Below are 20,307 nucleotides of genomic sequence, written 5' to 3' on the forward strand. Positions count from 1 at the left end.
CGATTGCGTTTGCCACTCGCCACTCGCTGCAACTGCGTGTTGTCTTGATGTCCACCGAACCGAATGTGTTCTGTTCCGAATGCGGGTTTTCTTATCGTCGCGAGCAGCTTTGCCAGCTAACTCGATCACTTCGGCGGCCGAAACTATATAACGCCGGCTAGGTGGACTGGTGCACTGGTACTAACGCGCTCGGCCTAGCTACCCTTGCGGGGAACTCCATATCAACACGGTTCGAGCGGGATTTTGCCTTTCCCTTCACTTTTCCTCCTTTACCATGTCCAGACATGGCTGCTTCGGTTAGTTTGTTGATGTGTTGTGATGCGAACCGTTGTGGTGTACGGTTTAAATGAGAATGATCGTTACGGAAGGAAGGAAGGTATTGTGTTATAGAGACTTTAAACTTTTTCAGTTCATTCGTCTCTAGCCTTGAGAAAGGCCCTTTGAAAACTCTACTCTATTCTACTCCAGCGCTACCACATCCACCCTCTTGCCTTGAGAAAGGCACTCGATCCCTCGCCGTCCAGCTCGTCCAGCAACGATGTTGTCCAGTCGGTGTCCACACAAAGAATGATCGTTACGGCAGCGAAGCGGGGATTTTTAAGCTGACTGGCTGGCTCGAGAATTACGCATGTGTGAGACTGCGACCAATGTTTCGTTCATTTTTTTCTTTTTCCTTTCCAATCGTGCTTCATTCTATTTCGCTGCTGCTCTGGTTGCCCGTTTTGGTCGGTACGATTTGAGGAGCACAAAATGGACCAATCAAAAATGGGCACATAGTGCATTTTGACAATGCTTGATATTTCACAGTTATTCAATTATTTATCTCAAGAAAAATGAAATGTTATTCGTTATGATAGATGCGTAGATATATTTCCTATCTATTGATGCAAAAACCTTTGCGATCTATTGAGAAATGCTCGAGTTATAAGCGTTCCAAATCTTGCATTTTTCCTACTTGTTCAGTGCCTAGATTTCCATTTCATCCCCTATATCTTCCGGTTAGACGTAGTCCTACGTCAAAACGCAAAAACACAACACCAAAGGTTCTTTTCAGAACCCCAACATGTTCATAAAGAGTAAACAGTAAACTAATCCATTTTTCAGGTAGATAGGTAGGTATTCACGTAGGAGAAGAAAATAAAACAATATATTTAAAATATATATTTAGCAAAAGATGTCCCCTTTGTATAGTCCTACGTCACTCCGGTTATGTCACCGACATTACCCACCCGTCTTTTTTTTGGAAGAATTAAACATTTTCGTACATTTTCTTGTTTAATCAAATTCTTTTTATAATTTCCCAGTTAGATTTTTTGTAGAAATAAAACAAATGCCTTTTTCAAAAAGAAGTCTATTTTTTCGAAGATTTCAAGTATACCAAATCAATTCGTCAATAGTCATGTTCAAAATATACCATTAAACAGAGTCTCCAGACCAGGATTCGGCGTATTCAACTGAGTATCGCCTGGGCACTATGGAGCCATCAGCCTTTGCATTCAATTGGAAATGTGTTTTTGCTTTTTCCAGCAGTTTCTCTGTCAACATAATTCAGAAGTCATTTAGGTGCTTCCGTTGCTATCTGCTATCTGTTCGTGTTCTTATCATTAATTAAGTTCATTTGACTTTACGGCATATTGAAATGAACTCCCTCTCAAACTGAATTCGTTTCTCTCTCTCTCTCTCTCTCTCTCTCTCTCTCTCCTTTGCCAATAGTGGATGAATTCACGGTAGGTAAACAATGGAGCCATCCATTGATGGTGTAATTCCTTTTTTGCATAAGAAATGAAGTTTTCATCTCACTTTAAATGGACGTTAAAATAAGGTTGTGAACGCGGGCACCGAGGTACATGTCGAGGTAGAGTAATAGTGCTTGAATGAAGTCAGGTTGAATGGAGACGCAGATTTGTATTCATTCGCCAGGGTGATTAAAACAACCATTTGCTTCAACTAGAAATAGGGCCCAATTATAGAAATCGAATCGAGGATTCGATACAATCACTATCACTATCACACCGAGTAAAATCTGGAATTATAGAAATCGAGGAAAACAGCTCGATTCGTTACTCTGTTCGAATGTTAGTGGCCGTGCTAAAATATTTTGAAACGAGTTTGAAATGTTTCACAAAGCACTATAGAAAGGATGCCAAATCTTTTTTTGAGGCATCTGCTATGGAAATTATAAATATCTATATTTCCAAAAGTGTTAATATGGTTATGGTGTTAATATAATATGGAGAAATGAACTTTCTCATGTATTTTCACAACTGCAATCTATGGAATTGATTGTGACTCCTTAACGCATGAATCCAACTTTTCTTGACAAAATATTTTTTGTTGCATGTGATTCTCTTTTAGCGTCGATTTCTTGTTGTAGCGGCGTCAATAGCTTTATTGTATTGGGCCACCACCTGTGGCCCTAAATTATCGCTTGTTGTGTGCTAGTGTTTTCTTTACCCTTCACCTTATGTCAATCCAAATCTGTAATTTAATTAAAAAAGTCACAGGAGGGTTGTGTCCGAGACACGACCGCATTGTTCACGTAGGATTCCGTTAGGCTATCTGTTGATTTTGGATATGTTTGAAGAATTAAATCGCTAAACATAATGATTTGGTGACCTCCTGAAAAAGGCCGTTTTGTTTGGTTGTTGGGTATTGTTTGTTCACTTCACCAGTGTTTACCGATTGATGATGACAGAAGAATAGTAAACAATCCTTGGATAGTGCGTATCAGATAAAAGATACCGAAGTGGAACGAGATATGATGAAAACCCTCTGTGATCCTAGACGAGATGTGTTATGTATGGGTGAAATAAAGAAAAAAACTCACCAATGTAATATGAGATAATTACCAATACCGAACATAATTATCAATTTTTCTCATCAGTAAAAACATGTTACTTTAATATAGAGAAAACATATTTGAAATGGAAAAGGTAATTTTCTTCTATAACTTTTACTTTCTGAGTGTTTATTCAACCCAATGCGAATTTTATTTGGACTAACAACACTTAATACTATATGTAGAGTAATCACTTTTTCTAATATTTCTTCACTTTTCCAATTTTTTTTCGTCGTATAAACTTTTCTTTGGTGAAAATGAACACAACAAAACAGTCAGCTTAAACCAAACGACCCGTTCTCGAGCGGGAACACACCTTTATGAAAATTGAAATAAATCGTTTCATATTTCAAGTCATTTTTAACACAACTGCTACCCTATGCAATTTTACACTTACACTTATACTATTTTTTTTAAATACAGGATTCATTCAAATACAGTTTCACGAAGCAACCAACATTAAAGTTCCAAATTTAAATTTTATTTGCTAGAATTTATCGTATCACTCACCCTACTTGCAATATAAAAATGCTCCCGAATTTCATATATTTTCAATGTCGATTTCCCCCAGGCAGCTTGGTTTTGATGTCTCTGTTAGGGACCCGCCTCATGTGTCGTCAATTTCGACCAATCAGAAGTGGTTATTTACGTTAGGATAGGGGTTGAGATTTTTCAATTGTTTGATAGTTATTTTCATGACATATATTATTTTCTTCAATATAAAAAATTGTTACAGAATGCCGCAATCGATTGACGCAAACATTTCATCAATCCATCATGAAATGACTGAGCAATAAGCATTTGAAATTGGACAATTGTCACGATGTGCTCGATTTTCTATTTTCAATTTGTACCCCAATATGTTCCCGAAAGACGTAATCCTACGTCAAAAACATTATTGTTTTGCAAAACATTTCAGCTTCAGCATATGGTATAGAAAGTTTGGTATAGTATAGCAATAAAAACGAAAATTGCTGACAAAAGTAACACGTACAAATGTACGCTAGCAGGAATAAGCAATTTTTAGGTAGGAAATTCGGTTGATAGTAATTCAAAGAATATGATAAAATTTACTTATGAAGTTATATGGATCGTAGAAGAAACACTTACTTTCTGCCATTCTGAACCAAGACACATTGATGGTCTCAGTGCATGAGGCTCCTGAATGAATTCCTTCCACTTTTCCTTAACCGGAATTCTATTTGAACTGCCTCCACAAATACCTCAAGCAATGTTTACATTCGCTTTCATTGGTTCAACGAGTCGTTCAAACTGGTGGTGATTTGTCTGTCCACTCATTTTCAGCCACTGGAATATGCTCTGGAAGTAAGTTATGCATTTTAAATTATAACATTAATATATATAATGCTGGATTGAACACTTACCTTGTATAGACTATTCTGGCAGCACCGTAAAACAAATACTGATCAAAACAAACGAACATGTGTTGAAAAGTGCATATATTCAAGCGTTTCTGAAATGTTTCCCAAAGGAAAATATCAAGGACGCAAACCAAAACAAAATAATTCTCTGAAGATATGCAACAAGCGAACCAAACAACTCGAAAAGTTCTGACACTTACATCGCTATCACTCGCTCGTTGCTATCGAATTGCTCGATTTCTATAATAGTAAAACAGAGCTAACGAGCAAAATTCTTATCACCTCGATTTCTATAATAGGGCCCATAATTCGACGAGCGTTAAGAGCGAGGTTAACTGATGAACGAGTTATGTTTGGCGCAAATGCGTTCGTTGTAACTCAGTTAGCTAAATAAGGAGGATGTTTACGCAAGTAGTCCTGCTCGGAGCGAAGCGACTAAGAGGAAAGTTGATTTACATGTTTCGTTTTCGAAAACGTTAGAACCTGCTCTAGACGTCACTCCATTCTAGCTATTTTTCAAGCACTTTAGTTAGTGGCTAATAACGTTTGGAGTTTATTATGAAAATAACTATTACTAAACTCTTGAACTCTTATCTGGATAACCCTTGTGAAGTTTTGATGCAAGTATTTTTATACCTGTTACCAGTTCGATGCTATTGTCTGTAGTTGGTATCACTTAATCAAATGTAGTAGTACTGTCAACATGTGCTCCCTTGGCCGAGTGGTTAGCGTCATAACTAACATGCCGGGTGTTCGGGTTCGATTCCCGTTCTGGTCGGGGGAATTTTTCGTCAAAGAAATTTCCTCCGACTTGCACTGTGATCACGCGTATTCTAGAGCTTGCCACTCAAAATGCATTCAAGGCGTGTTATTTGGCATAGAAATCTCAACTAAGTACTAATAAAAATGACGCAAGTAATACTACGTTGAGACGGCGAAGTTCCTCTAGGAACGTTAGTGCCATTGAAGAAAGAAGAAGAAGAAGAAGTACTGTCAACATTGAGAGAGGTACTCACCGTGTGTTGTTGAAGTTTGTTGTGTTGCTATCGACGATTCGCTGGAACTCAACCCAGTTGACTCGATGGTATTTTCGTGTGGGCTAACTGATGAACGACTCGGTGGATGCACCCAAATCCAGCACTAAAGGGCCGGACAATTCTTCGAAGAGGACAGAAACTCCAGTATGAAATAGACCCAAGATACTTAAGTTGCTGATCATAACATGGGCGTCCACATATTTTGCAGTTCCTTAAGACCAATTGAATTTTTCTCAGTGCTTGGGATACAGCCGCCCTCGATCTCTCCTAAAAGTATCACGGTGAGTCATCTTATAAAGTTACATCTGTGACATATCTTTCTTGTTTATTTCAATGGAAGGATCCGAGCACCAGTCCAGAAACTAAAGTGTCGATTCAAGCAATTCGTCAATCATGGACATTTCTTTCGTAATGATTTCCGTTTGTCTTATTATAGCTCGAAAATTTATTAGATTCACGTTTTAGAAAATAGTATCTAGGATTTGATTTTGCTTGATTTATTTCTCAATTTTTTACCAGTAACACACTTCGGACACTGTTTGAAGAAATGTTACTTTTTTCCATTCTATCATAAATATAAAGTTTCATAAGAGAAAAATTCATTGAATAGTGTTGGTTTCCAGTTACTAGGTTCGCTCCCACACACACACGCTATCACCTCCACAGATTACTTCTTGTTGCGCTGGTCGATTTGCCCACAATAATTTAGGTGACCAGGGCTTTCCACCATCAACCTGTACACATACACACTACTAACGCCTAGCCACAAATAGATTACACCTTGGACAAATGGTTTTCTTCTTCCTGACAACAACAACAACAACAACGAATAGGACACATCCTTACAAAATAGAAACTAAACATTGCTCTATTGTTGTTGGTTGCTTCTGCGCGTAAATGGGGATTTGTGTACGCTAATATACCTAGCTAACATTATCACGATCACACAAACGCGGACGTGTTTGCGTCTATACAATTATCTTAACATTAGGAAGAATTAGTGGAAGGAAAAAGAAGAAGCTATCGGAGTAATCGAACACACCAGCGTGGGGGCGGGTGGAACGAGAATGGAGTCCCATCGCAGGGTCCGCCAATCAAATGCAATCGTATTCAGATTTATGGTATTCAAGTTTTTTTTCCTCTTCGTTTCCCCGAGCAGGAGGTTAGCGAGAAAAGTGTCACTTAAAATTAAACGAATTATCACAAATTTGGAGAAAACAAATAAAGAATAACACGAGAGAGGTATGCACATTATAAAATGTCGATTCTCGATTTTCGACAGGTCGTTTCGGGGGTAAATTTTTGATCTAAACCAGTTGGATTAAAAGGGGACTAACTAAACACATAAACATATTCACAGCTTTTGTAGGATTTCCTTGATTTTATCTAATTAGGATCTTTTTTCGAACGAAAAATGCACTTTACGACGGGCGTTAAGATTGTGTTGCTTCTACTCACCCAACATTTTCCTCACATAAACATGCACACGCCCACACGTCTTCCTCCGTTACTATTCTTGAATAAAAGTGTTTAGGAAGTTTGGTTTATCCGTCTGATTAATTTGATTGTTGCTTGACTGTTTGCTTGTTTGTGTCTGTGGATAGATTTGTTTGCTGTTATTCACACAATTACTGATTTTCATCGCATCGCATATTCATCTGCACTCTAGAAAGGAATTTCATGATTGGGTTTGGTGCGCGGTTTCTTCGATCGACCACACACACACAGATTATATTTATTGAAACATTACAGAAAGATTGTCGTCACGTTCGATGCGCCGTTTGTTTGTTTGTTTGTTTGCGTGGTTTGCTATCTTGATTTTTTTTTCTTCGTTTTGTGCTATTCAAACTTACTCATACACTTGCTTGTCGCTCTGCCGTAGCTCCGCCCTATGAATGTTGGCATTATTTTGAATTTGAGGTTGGATTTTTTTTTTCAAATAGCTTCTACAGTTGTGATCGTTTTCTGTAGTGATTTTTGTTTTTTTGTAGGCTGAAATTTTATACAATTTGCTGACGATTTTATTTTGGTAACATTACTTCAAACTTCCACAGAATTGTCTCTGATTTGAGGACATCAACTTAACACACCTGAACCAGCATGGCGAATCTTTTTTCAAGATTCGAAAATGTTACGTTTGGGTTGCAAGGATTTGTGCGGCGCTTTGCCGGCTCAAAAGATGAAGGGTGTATAAGTGATGTTTGTTGCATATTGATCTGAAACAAAATGTTTACATCACAAAAATCTATAAATATGCTTGAAAGTTCATCGAAGTCAAGATTGTTCAGCGGTTGATGCATGTTGTCGAATGGCCGTGAAACCATTATAAATATTGCGGTCGCCCTGGCCAACCTCAGTTTCTATTTTGTTACCATGTCCAACTGACGAAGGACTACGTCCAACAGAAATATATGGGGGTTAAAATTTAAATCTGAACACTGAAAATGTAGAAAAAAATGAAAGATTTAGAATGCTTATAACTCGAGCATTTCTTATTAGATCACAATAATGTTTGCATCAATAGATAGGCAATATTTCCACGCATCTATAACAATGAATATCATTTTGTTTTCTTGAGATGAACAATTGAATAATTGTGAATTTTTAAGCATCATTCAAACGCGCTAAGTGCCACGTTTTAATTGGTCCAATTTGTGATCCTAAAATGGTTCAGACCAAAATGAGCAACCAGAGTAACAACGGGATATAATTTGAATTCAAGCGAACCATTGGATCGTAAGCCCCTCCCCTTGAGATTCTACCGTCAGTCAACACAAATAAATTTGGCAGTTGCTTTCCGAGAAGATAATTCATTTCCAAACCACGAAGCAGTGCTCATACGTGAGGGCCACCGTTCCAGCATAACCGCAGCGGTCAACGAATTTGAATTTTTTCCTGCCATCCAACAGACAACCGTCACCCGTCGCTTTCGTGTCATTGATCCAGCACACAGTAGTGATACTGATGCAAAATTTGCACGTTGGTTTACATTCAGTTTGTCTAGAAGAGTGGCAAAATAAAGATGCAGATTCCGACATATGACAGTTTATTCTCGTGAATCTATTACGATACAATTCAATGTAACAGTTTGGTAATATTCGAAATAACAGTAAAAAGCAAATGGATTTTCAATCATTTGTTTGCCGCAGTCTTCAGAAAACAAACGCAGCGCTGCGTTTGAGTTTAATTTTCATCACCGCGCGCTCAAAGAAAACTCGTATTCTATCTTGGTGCGAAGAGCACAAAATTCATAAGCAAGACAGCGCAAAATGTACCCGGCGCAGAACTCAGATACTAAACATTTCTTCTCACTTGTGTGATGCGCGTCTCATTCTATACACACACACATACACATCAAATTCTAGCGCCCGCTTTGTATTCGTTCGTTCTAAGCAAAGCATAAAAACAACAGCGCGCCCCCATTTGAACCGTATACGCTTGTGTGTAGAAAAATATCTCAACAGAGAGAGCAATCCAGTTTCAAGCGCGCAGTATAGAAATGCGGCGCAAGCACGGTACAAATTTCAGCGTAAAACTCAGCTTAACACTGGGCGCAAATCTCTGCGTAAGAACGGCGCTGACAACCAAACATTTCATTTGTGTTTCGGAGCGTGCTCATTCGCCAGAGCGCATGTGTGCACAAGGAGTGGGAGCTCAACTGGGTACGAAAATCTTGTTGCGCATCAGCACCGAGTTGTATTCTGAAGACTGGTTTGCCGGGAAGAGTTTGTGTGAATTTGGGAGTGTTTTTAGGCTTATTGGTTGTTGGTGACATTCCGATCAATCATTCAATTTCTACCAATCTGTGCCGTTAGAAGTGACATCGTTAAAGCTGTAATTTTGCTAGTAGATACAGAAATACTATTAGATATATCTGTGATATAACCGTAAGGTGGACGTAGGACTACCGTTGGCTTAGTTTGAAGTTGCATCTGAATCAATTCATAATGAATGAATGGATAGTTTGAGAATTTGCTGAACGTTCTTATTGTAAGTGTGTGAATAGATGAGTATTGAATTATGACTAATACAGGGAAGTACACAAAACCCGAAATTTTATCTGATTGGTGGTTCTGGAAATGATCGATAGTTGGCTTTGCAAAAGCAACTGAAGATAGTAGATAGATAATTCTTATCCTCGTTAGAATAATACACGAGATATATGTCCTTATTTTCCATATATTTATCTTGTTCTAGAGATTTTCTGCCTGCACAAACTATTTCATATTTGTTCAACAACCGTCATAATATATCTTTGTCAACATATATCAACACTTACGTGTGATTCAGTACACAAACTCTCTGCATGAACGTCAACGATGTACGGAACCCTTGTAAGCTTCCGCGTCAATTAACTCAAAGCTGTCGTGAACATTCAACACTGGCACTGTTGCTTTTATCCATCAATGCGATCTCTTTGATATGGTGAAATGTTCTCTATATTAAACGTTTCGTATTCTCCGCTATCGAATCCATAGCTAATGGTACCATTTGTACGCAATCTGCATCTTTTCTCTTTTGTATATAATGATTGCCAAAGAATAAGTAACGCTCAAAGAAGGAATAGGTTCCTTCTAGGAATGGGCGATCTCAGATCGACTCTTAGAAGATCGATCTTTTCCATTCCGATTTCCGATTGTTTTATGGATCTTTTGTACTGGAGAAAATCGATTCTTTTGCTTTCGATTTTTTCGATCTTAGAAAAACTGGTAAATTGGAAAACCAAAGGTCACCGAAAATTTTGTGTAAACATAATGTCAACATTTGGATCGCTTCTTCTACGATTTACTTCGGTGCAAAGGCTGACAGAGACAGAACTAACGGCAGCTACCGAGGGAAAGTACTGTAACCAGTTGCGCATAGAATCACTGAACCTGATGTTGACATTAATTACAGGCGAAAGGTTGTTTTTAGATCTAGCGCCAAAATTAAGAATCGGCTTCGACTAAATGACAGATGTATGGGACGATTGGCTGTTTTGGGAGTTCCTGGGCGGTTGGTGAATTTCTAATAATGCTTTATCAATTAATTTATTTAATAAAACGATTGTCTGACGGCCCAGATGAATGTCCTGTGGCTGTGGCCTTTATGTTGAGGAACAAAAAAAAAGCTTTTGATGTTTGAAAGTCGACATTCATATAGAACAAGCAGATAAGTCAAAAAAAAGCTTTATATTTTCAAAGATCGATTCTTCGGCACCGATTTAATCGGTGGATCGATCCCTATGCCGTTTGGAGGATCGATTCGACAAGATCGATCTTTTTATAAAGATCGCCCAATCCTAGTTCCTCCTCGGGAATACCTAGCACAAATAACAACCTCCCTCCCCACCAATTAGAATCATTAATCGAATGCGACATTCGTGAACAAATGATATTAAAACTGCTGCTTTCATCAATGTGGTTCCATTGATAAGCTGATTTAACCGAAATACCCTCATCGCAATCACAACTAAATGGACTTCCGAGCGGGCGCCAGCTTATATTAAAATTTGTGTGATTTCAATATTCTGTTTTCAAAACAATTTTTAAACTATTGAAACAAGTTTTCGGGTCAATAATTAACAAGTATATAACTCTTGGACATTTCATTTTTCGATTAAAGTGATTGCCAGACCACTCTGTTCAGCTGGCAAAGAGGTATGACCGTTCAAAACCTTGCACTCCTAGTGTAACGCTCTCGTTTTTGAAACTTTGAACTTACACCCCGGTACAGAAATGAAAGATGTAATCCTACGTCAAAACTATTCGGGTATTTCATAGGTCATTTCAATTAACAGTTCTTGATGTAACCTCACATCTCTCCGGTTAGGTCCCCGACTCATCCGTCTTTTTCGCCTCAGAATACATTCTCAAAATATGCGCGAAATAAGCATAGTACAGAGCATGCACTGACAGACAGAAGCAGAGATTGAGCTTGGGTAGACTTTACACTTCATAGTTGCTGTTCGTGATTGACCAGAACCAGCAAAATTGCACAATGAACTCACCGAATGACGATTGGGGGTAGCAAACCATTCTCATTGTGCAAGTAGCTCTGTAGCGGCTCTGTAGCGTAGTTCCCCAACGGTTATCAAGGGAGAGGTAGTTGTTAGTGGGAAGAGGTAAGAATCAGGATTCACTGAGATAAGTGATATGATTATGAATAATTCTAAGTTCATCTATCTCTAGCCTCAAAAAAGGGCAATTCGGAAAACCCAGCCCTGCAAAGCTGGTGTTCGCATCGAATGCGGTGGGAACAAGAACGAGAGGAGCCCAGCGAGCGAAGTGGTTGGACCAGGTGGAGCAGGACTTGGCAAGAATCGGTGCGGCCGGGATCTGGAGAACTGCAGCCGTGGATCGGGTTTATTGGCGGAACAATGGCGTGAATAAGATCCACTCTCTTCATAGGATGTAGCATCATTGAAAATAAATGAATAAATTCGTCGAAACATGCGTAATGAGAATGTTTTGCTACTCCCAAGCGCCATTGGGTGTGTTCTTCGTGCAATTTCGCTATTTCAGGTCAATCATGGAGAACAACCACGAAGTGTACAGTTTACCCAATCCCAATCTCAGGCTGCGTTCTTCGGTGGAAAACTAAGGAAAAAATCGGGAGCCATGAAAAGGTAGTTTTGCTAAGAGATTTTTTGGCACAAAAATCAGATATACACACATTATCCAAAAATCGTTTTTCGCTAGTGTAGGCTTCATTTTGATCGGTAGCCAAAGAGAAACGGGATGGTTAGGGAGAGCGCAGTGTTTTAGTGGATTTCCGAGCTGGTACTCGCTTATTTAGAGATTTTTGTTATTTTGATAGCTATTTTTAAGCTATCGAAACAAGCTTTTGGATCCATAAGTAACAAACATACAGCTCGTAGGCCGTTCAGCCGGCAGAGAGGTAGTAACGCTCAAGTTTTTTTTTTCCTCCAATGCAACTCTCTCGTTTCAGAAACTTTGAACTTACACCCCAGCATAGGAATGAAAAACGCAGTCCTACGTCGAAAAGGTTGAGCATTGCTGGTTTAGACTGTTAGAGATATGCCCTTTCTTCATAGATATAGATAGATTTTCATCACTCTCGTTGGCTGTTTCCTTGTTTCGCATGATCCGCCAATTAGAAGCAATTAGTCCCTCTGTTCCCTAAAACTTCTTCAATATAAATGGTTTCGTACAAGCGGCAGCTGTGTTGTACACTTCATTCTTTTCGAATGCCTTGAAAACGTATAAACCAAAGTCTAACATCAAAATTTACAATCCCAGCATACGATCACAACAGCAGAAGGCGTAAAAATTTTGCTGTTTATGCAAATAGAATTATAAACACACGCACACACACGTACAATTGAGAAAAGAATAAAGATATTACTCGTTAAAAAGAGTTAGAACATTACTCGTAGTAATAGGAGAAAGGATAAAACTTTTTTTTGGTTCGAAATTGAAATGGTAAAGTTGATTTTTAATCATGGAATATAAGTTGGTTTTTCCGTATAAGTTTTGCTTCGTATAAGATATTAAGGTAAGCGCTTACTGTAATATGATTATAGAACGACATGAACGGGAGAGAAAAGGTTTTTTTTTTATGGAAAAGTGTGTCAATTAAAGCTTTAACTTTCAAAATTTGGTACGTTAGGATAAGAGTTAAAATTTGATCGCGGGCTTTGTCGAGTTTAAAACAAAGCTGAGAACTCACATACTGCTGTTTGCGCACTGTTAGTTCTCCGCGCGGTGTGTTTTGTGTGGTGTCTTGGTTATCTCCTTCGGGTCTTCTCCCATCCTTAATTTTGCGCGCGCGCTCGCTTTGCTTTGCATTATTTGTCTAGGGTTTCCTATTGGTAGGTAACTATGAGAGAAAAATAGATCATAGGGAAGGTGTTTTCCTGCTTCTGGTATTGATTTTAACTATTATTTATCTATGGCATTTTTTTACACGATTAAAACGTTTACAGCTTGATCCACGAATGTTTCCAATTGAAATACGAGTTTGTTTAGACATTCTAGAAAGAGAACCCTTTTTGGTTGCCTTTTTGGGGGGCATTCAGGGGTGCGAGCGGGAAGGATGGACGTTTCAAAGCAGATAGTCCACCGCATCCGCGGGTTGGCTGAGCTGGTGATCTCCAGGACTGTTCCTATCACTGTCGTGATGGTGTTGGTGGTGGTGATGATGATGGTGGTGGTGGTTGTGGTCTTGGTGATGATGTGTTGAGGTAGTTCTTTCTCGTAGGCAACAATCCATTGCTTGGCATTGTTGTTGCTGCTGATGTTGCTGATGCTGCTGTTGATGCTGGTGTGTTGCAGCGTTCGGTTGCAGACCATCGCAACAGCTGGCTGGTGGTGGAGACGCAGGCGACGCTGAAACTACGCACACCGATCGTTTCCGCTTTTGCTGGGCCGATTCGAGGTTTAGGGTCTTGTCTATAGCCCGCAGCCGTTTCTCCAGACTTGTGGTGGATAGAATGTCGACCTGGAATGAAGAATAGGTTTTCGTATTAAAATCCGGCGGTTTCGCATCATAACGAGAAAAGTTTCGCCCGAAGTTCAATGTTTCGTTCAAAAATGTTCAATATAATATAATTTATAGTTTATTGTTCATCTCACTTCATGTTTCTATGGCGCTCCTATGAACCACGAGGAACTCTTATTCCATATCGTAAAGGCCGGAATTGTATATTAAATGTATTAGGGGAAAGTTTGTCCTAGTAATCGGGAATGGTTCAACTCATTGAAATGTATCATAATACTATACAATCAAGATCGACGAGCCCGAATGTGTCCGATGCATATGATAGGCGATTCAGCTTAAACTATTACTTTAGTCAAAAAGGTCTGATCAAAAACGTCACGAGGTGAAGTTACTGAGGATAGATAAACAATTTATCATCATAATGATTGAGTGCATCTCAAAGTGTCAGCTATATTTTATACGCGGAAATTAGGAAATTGGAACCAATAAAACGTCATTTGCGGGAAAATTTGCTTTCCGTGTTGTGCTATTCCAAATGAAATCGAACTAAAAATTGCAGATTTTAGAAACTTGTTCTTTTGATTCGAATGAAAGTTTGTATTCCGATTGGGTTGGAGGAAATATGAGTTTCCCACAGCATTTGGGATTTTTTTGACTCAAGTGTAACTTTTGAAAAGGGCGTATCGATTTTTGTAAGAGAAATTTTTGATAATTTATATCTCAAAAACTATGAGTCGTACCGAAACAGTGGCTTAGAAAGAGTTATAGAGTATTGATGTTAAAACGTGAAAAAAATATAGTCTGAGAAAAAAATTAGTACTTTTTTTTATTTAAAAAAACACTTCAAATTGCAGACGCGAGAATGGGTAAGTGGATTAAATAATAACATTAGGGCTTCTTAGGAAGAGTACAATCGCTACTAGCTGTGATATCACAACCTGAGAAGCATGAGTGTACCCCTCGAACCTCTAAATCGGTATCAAGTTTGATTATCATGGCAAAATTCACTACATGACCAAACAACGTGTCCAATGTCATGATATCCTTAAACACAATTGCATAAAAGACCTACACGATAGAGAGGCGCATTTAGTGCAAAAAAATTGGACATAAGAATTAGGTCAACTTGAGTTTGTCGTTTTTAGTGTGCGTTCAGAAAACTCGAACATCTTTGTAGGTTTGTAGGTGTGTGCGTGTAGGTTTTGATTTTAAAATGCGCTCCTTTGATCTCAAAATGCCGTACAAGCACGAGGAGCAACGTTGGAAAATTTTGCTCGCGCAACATGAAGATCCAAGCCTATCTTCGCGCCCGATAGATTGGCGTTGGATCGGTGGCAGAATTGAAATTCAAGCAGCTTCCGTGGAAAGAGTTTTACACGGTTACGGCAGACATCTTCAATCTTTGTATTTTGAAGAGGCAAATCAACCACGGACTCGATAGAGACCTCAAGGAAGATTTGGATGATTGCATGATAATGTACTACACGACTACGATTTCTAAAACAGGAAAGACGCCAACAAAACTATGTTACTGAAGGAAGGTGTATATTAGGGTGCCCATGAATGTATGGGAAAAAATCGACCCTGAAATTTCAAAAAGTTTCCCTATGCAAGCTGTTTAACACCTCGAAAAACACCCTATGCCAAATGTTAGCTCAATCGGACTTAAGGGAGAGTGACGCAAAGCGGTCAAAGTTTGAGTTTTTTGAAAATCGAAAAATTACCCAAGGTAAAGGAAATCGGGGTTTTCGAAAAAAAAAATGTAGATGCCAAATGTCTTAAAACTGCATGAAACTTCGAGATCTAGTAATTTCTAGTAAATTTTTTTGTCAAAAATCGACACTCTGGGAGACGAAAAGTATGGTTTTAATTGCCAATAAAAATAATTATCTCGATTTTTCATTCGGAACTTGCTGCGAAATGTTGATTCGCACGATAACATACCCTTTGAAAATATTAGCTCGTTCGATTTATTAGTATTGCAGACGTTAAAATTTAAGTTTCTTGAAAACCGAAAAATCACCGGAAATCGGGGTTTTAAAAAAAAATGTTGATGCCAAATGTCTTAAAATTGCATGACACATTGAGATTTACAGTTATCTCAAAAATATTTTTTGTTAAAAATCGACTTTCCAGACGCAAAAAAAAAATTTTTTGACAATTTTTTGTATTCGAGATAACAGTAAATCTCAACGAATAAAGCAATTTTAAGACATTTGGCGCTCACAAAATTTTTTGAAAACCCCTATTTTCGGTGATTATTCGTTTTTCAAAAAAACTCAAATTTTTACGTCTGTGACACTAATAAATGAAGTTCGAATGAGCTAATATTTCGCAAAGGGTATATTATCGTGCAAATCAACATTTCGCAGCAAGTTCCGAATGAAGAATCGAGATAAATATTTTTATTGGTACCAAAAACCATACTTTTGGTTTCGTATTCCGAAAAAAAGACCCAGAATATCGATCTTTGACAAAAAAAAAATTGCGATGACACTAGATCTCGACGTTTCATGCAATTTTAAGACATTTGGCATCAAAAAATTTTGACATAGGACTATGTCTGATTTCTATAGAGGGGGGGCACTCTACGATAAATGTAACGATTTATTGAGAGTTTTCAAACGCATATTAATCAAAATGGTTATTGCGACATATGTTGTGTTATATATCATGAGACAGGAAATTTATCCACAATTTTTTTACTTGAAACATAAACAGTGAATATAGTTACAAAAGTTAACAATTTGATGATTTAATTGGGTATGTTTTCTTTCGATTGCACTATCCACTCGTTTCCTCCCCGACGCAACGAGCAATCTTTTTGGCTAAATTCGGGCGTTAGCTCATAATGTGAGTTGAAGCGTAAAATGAATTATTCTCCACTTACCGATAATAGGCATTAATTTTATATTATTATGTATGTTGTCCAATCAATTGGTGCCCAATTCATGTTTTTATCGTGTCTCACTACTAACAATTTGTGTAATTGTAGTCCAGGATGTTATAATATCGAGTATGTTGTTTGGTTATGTAAAAATGCATTAAATGAATTTAAATGGCTGCTGATTTAGAAGATCGAAAGGGTATACCCACGTAAATCAGATTATGATAGCTTGAGTAGTCGCGATCTTACAGGGCTATAAAGTTATTACAAACGATGTTCCGGACAACGCGGTAACGAAGGAGATAATGCTATTTTTATCTATAATATATTTTTGTAGTCATATATTGATTTGACTCAGTCTTATATTTATGTCGGTCTTAACTATTTAGACTTCTTCTTCTTTCTTTGTATTTAAGAGGCTTTAAACTTTGAAGTTCATTCGTCTCTAGATTTAGACTTGTGTTCAAAAATGATACATGATGACTCTTTGTCTTCTTCTGCATGATTGAATCAACAGAAGAAAAGGGTAGTAATGGCTTTAATGGTATTTTGTGTACATTTTTGAACAGAATGCGGTTCCGAATTCTACCACGTTATGTCATCTAACCCGTTTGAAGGATACAAGCACATACAGGAAACGGTTTTTCCAGGGCATCCATTTGATGTATCAAAAGAGAAAAAAATACAGATTTTGAACAATTAAAAACTCAATTTAAATACAATTACTACACATAATCACAGTCCTATGTCAAGATCCTGCCCGTGCCTCTAGGCCCAGACTCATCAACTTTTTTTTCGAAATCCTCGATTTCCTTTATTCCCCCCTGGAGTGATTTTTCGATTTCGAGTTCGAAAACTCAAACTTTGACAGCTTTGCGACACTCTCCCTTAAGTCCGATTGAGCTAATATTTGGCATAGGGGTTTTTTTTTCGAGATGGTAAACATGCCAAACCGAAAAAGTGGTTCTCAGATTTTCGTGAAAAGTGTTAATTTTGTTCTTTATCGCAAAACATTAGAGCCGTATTTTTTTTATTAGGGTGATCATTTATATTTAAGGGTGGTCCGAAAAATCACTATACACCCAGGTTTTCTTTTACGCGGGGGATACGTACCTCGTAAAAAAAACCGCGTTAATTGGAAAATCCACGTAAAAAAAACCGCGTTAATTGGAAAATCCGCGTAAAAAAAACCATGTCACCTAATGATAGATATCAAATGGGATTATCCTTACGTAGAACGGAAGTAAAAAGTTGAGCGTTACTCGCTTCCGAAAACCCGTAGTTTTTTCCTGCAATTTCGTTAGTTACTGGTAGCTATAGATCGGTTTTCCTCACGAATGAGCACATCTGCTAGAAGATTCTTGCTAGAAGATTCCCTTGTGATTTGTACACTCTACTGCCGTGCCGTGCAGTGCCACTGTAGGACCATCCAGAGCTAAGTAGACAGGGGAATCCATTCACGAATCGCTGCCCGTAAAAACCCCGTCCGTTGTACAGCCCGCTGAGCTACCCGTTACCTAACACCTAAAATCCACGTAAGAACCGTGATAAGGTGTGGCAATAATTTCCTTCATAAGCGCTATGCTCCGTTACAAGCACTAATTACCGTAATATGATTTGAGGGAACATAAGAGAAAAAAAATGTAAGCTGAGGGGGAGATGTGATATTGCACTGGTCTTTAATTGGAAAATCCGCGTTAATTGGAAAATCCACGTAAAAAAAACCGCGTAAAATAAAACCGCGCAAAAGAAAATCCGCGTTAATTGGAAAATCCGCGTAAAAAAAACCGCGTAAAATAAAACCGCGCAAAAGAAAACCGCGTAAAAAAACCTGGGTGTATTCCACTTTTTTTCCAAAAATGTCTTTTTCAAAAATTCATACCTTTGGAACTAAGGTACCGATTCAGATTTTCGACATATTATTGGGCTAGCCTTCTTTGAGCAAATACTACATTTACGAAAGAATCGATTTTGTTTCCGTAATTATTGATTGTATTTGTTTTTTATAGTTTCCATGGGATCGGGACTAAGGGCGCTATACTTTTTTATATTTTTTCTTGAAAGCTGAGGATTTTTTACATAACATATCCAAAAATCAGAGAGGTGGTTTTTTTCGTTTTGATGTTATAATTTTTCCAAGTTAACCGATGGTCCAAAATGGTCCTTTTTTTTTCTAAAAATGCCTTTTTTCAAAAATTGAAATACTGGACCAATCCAGATGATTGACATATCAAATTGAAGCAAATGAGTTATGTGCTGTCTTTAAAAATTAAAAGGGGAACAAATTGTGCTTCGAACCACCCTAAAATTCGAAATGTTCACCCTAACGGAAAAAAATATAAAATTATGGGTCTAATGGTTTGCGAAAAAGAATAAAAATTACCACTTCTCACGAAAGTATGAGTACCACTACATCGGTTTGTCATAGAATGACTGTATATGAGTTAAGCCTGTATGTCTTTCTGTCTGATTCTTACATACTTGAGGCTCTCTTGAAAACAAAACATAAATTTCTGCATAACTCGAGAACTAATCAAGCAAATGGAACCAAAATTGGATTGTGAGGATTTAAGAGTACAAGAAATGTAATATAAATCCTCTGGGAGGAGAAGAAAGGTCCCATAACAATATTACGCATATTTCAACCAACCATATTAACAACTAAACATGACAATTGAAATTTTTTGGAAAGCTCTGAAGGAGAAATAGATCATAACTTTGTACAGAAAGCCAATGAGTTTGAGGGAAAGAACGTGTTCTAAGAGTTATCGGATTTGAGTTATATTCCGATAAGGGAATACCTCCGGGGTAACAAGATTACGTTGGTCATTGCCGTCATATTGCTTTTACAATATTTACTAGGAATTTTCTATTTGATGTAACACTGTCAATCGAACAAAGATTTTCGTTACAACCAACCAATCAACTCGAATACTGTTATCCGCCAAGCTGCCCAGAATGGAGTAATCGGGTAAACCTGGTGATCGAACATTGTAATTACAACACAACAACTGTTATTACGAGATATGATATTATGATATAGTAAAAAAGACATAATATTAGTAAAAAGTAGCTGGTTTTAAAAACGACACGAAACTTAAACAGTCGCAAAGATTATTCTAAAGTGTTAGTGAAAATTATTGAAGATGGTGCATGCATTTTGATATATTTGCAGCCATGTGTGCTGAAAGGTAAAAATGTAGTTTAGTTTCTATTTTCTCAATATTATAAAATATTAAAATATTTTAAACTAGCTGACCCGGTAAACTTCGTCTCGCCCAAAATTTGTTTTTTGTTATCAATACCTTCAAACATTCACGTTCTCTTACTATGAGCAAGTTCATGGGTCCAATCGCTGAACTGTTCATTGATTGATCTTTTGATCGACCCCGTTGAATTTACCTTTTACTATAAAATTCCTAGTCCTTCTAACAAAACTCATCATTATAATATCATATTATTTTCAGACATAATTTTTGTTCAAGATTTTTCAACCACTTGCAAATAACATGTTTCTCCGTTACATGGAATAAATGTTTTATACAGAAAATATGATTTTTTGAGAAGTTTGTGTTTCGTTTGTATGGCAGTCCCCCCTTAGAGAGAGGGGAGGAGTGTATTCATCATAGAAACGTTTCGTGCCCCGTAAAACCTTCACATGCCAAATTTGGCTCCATTTGCTTGATTAGTTTTCGAGTATGACAGCCCACCCTTAGAGAG

General features: G+C 37.7%; 1 protein-coding gene across 4 annotated transcripts in view; it reads right to left on the reverse strand.

Moving 5' to 3' along the window:
• Positions 1 to 5,734: 5,734 nt before the first annotated feature.
• The window catches only part of LOC129766224 (LON peptidase N-terminal domain and RING finger protein 1), a 188,516-nt gene continuing 173,943 nt past the window's right edge, over positions 5,735 to 20,307 (reverse strand). For all 4 annotated transcript variants that reach the window (XM_055766737.1, XM_055766740.1, XM_055766738.1 and 1 more), the window contains exon 7: positions 5,735 to 13,700. In XM_055766737.1, coding sequence (XP_055622712.1) covers positions 13,305 to 13,700 — 396 coding nt within the window. In that variant the 3' untranslated portion in view covers positions 5,735 to 13,304. The remainder of the gene's footprint in view (positions 13,701 to 20,307) is intronic.

This window comes from Toxorhynchites rutilus, chromosome 2 (genome assembly GCF_029784135.1).
Source record: "Toxorhynchites rutilus septentrionalis strain SRP chromosome 2, ASM2978413v1, whole genome shotgun sequence".
NCBI lineage: Eukaryota > Metazoa > Arthropoda > Insecta > Diptera > Culicidae > Toxorhynchites > Toxorhynchites rutilus.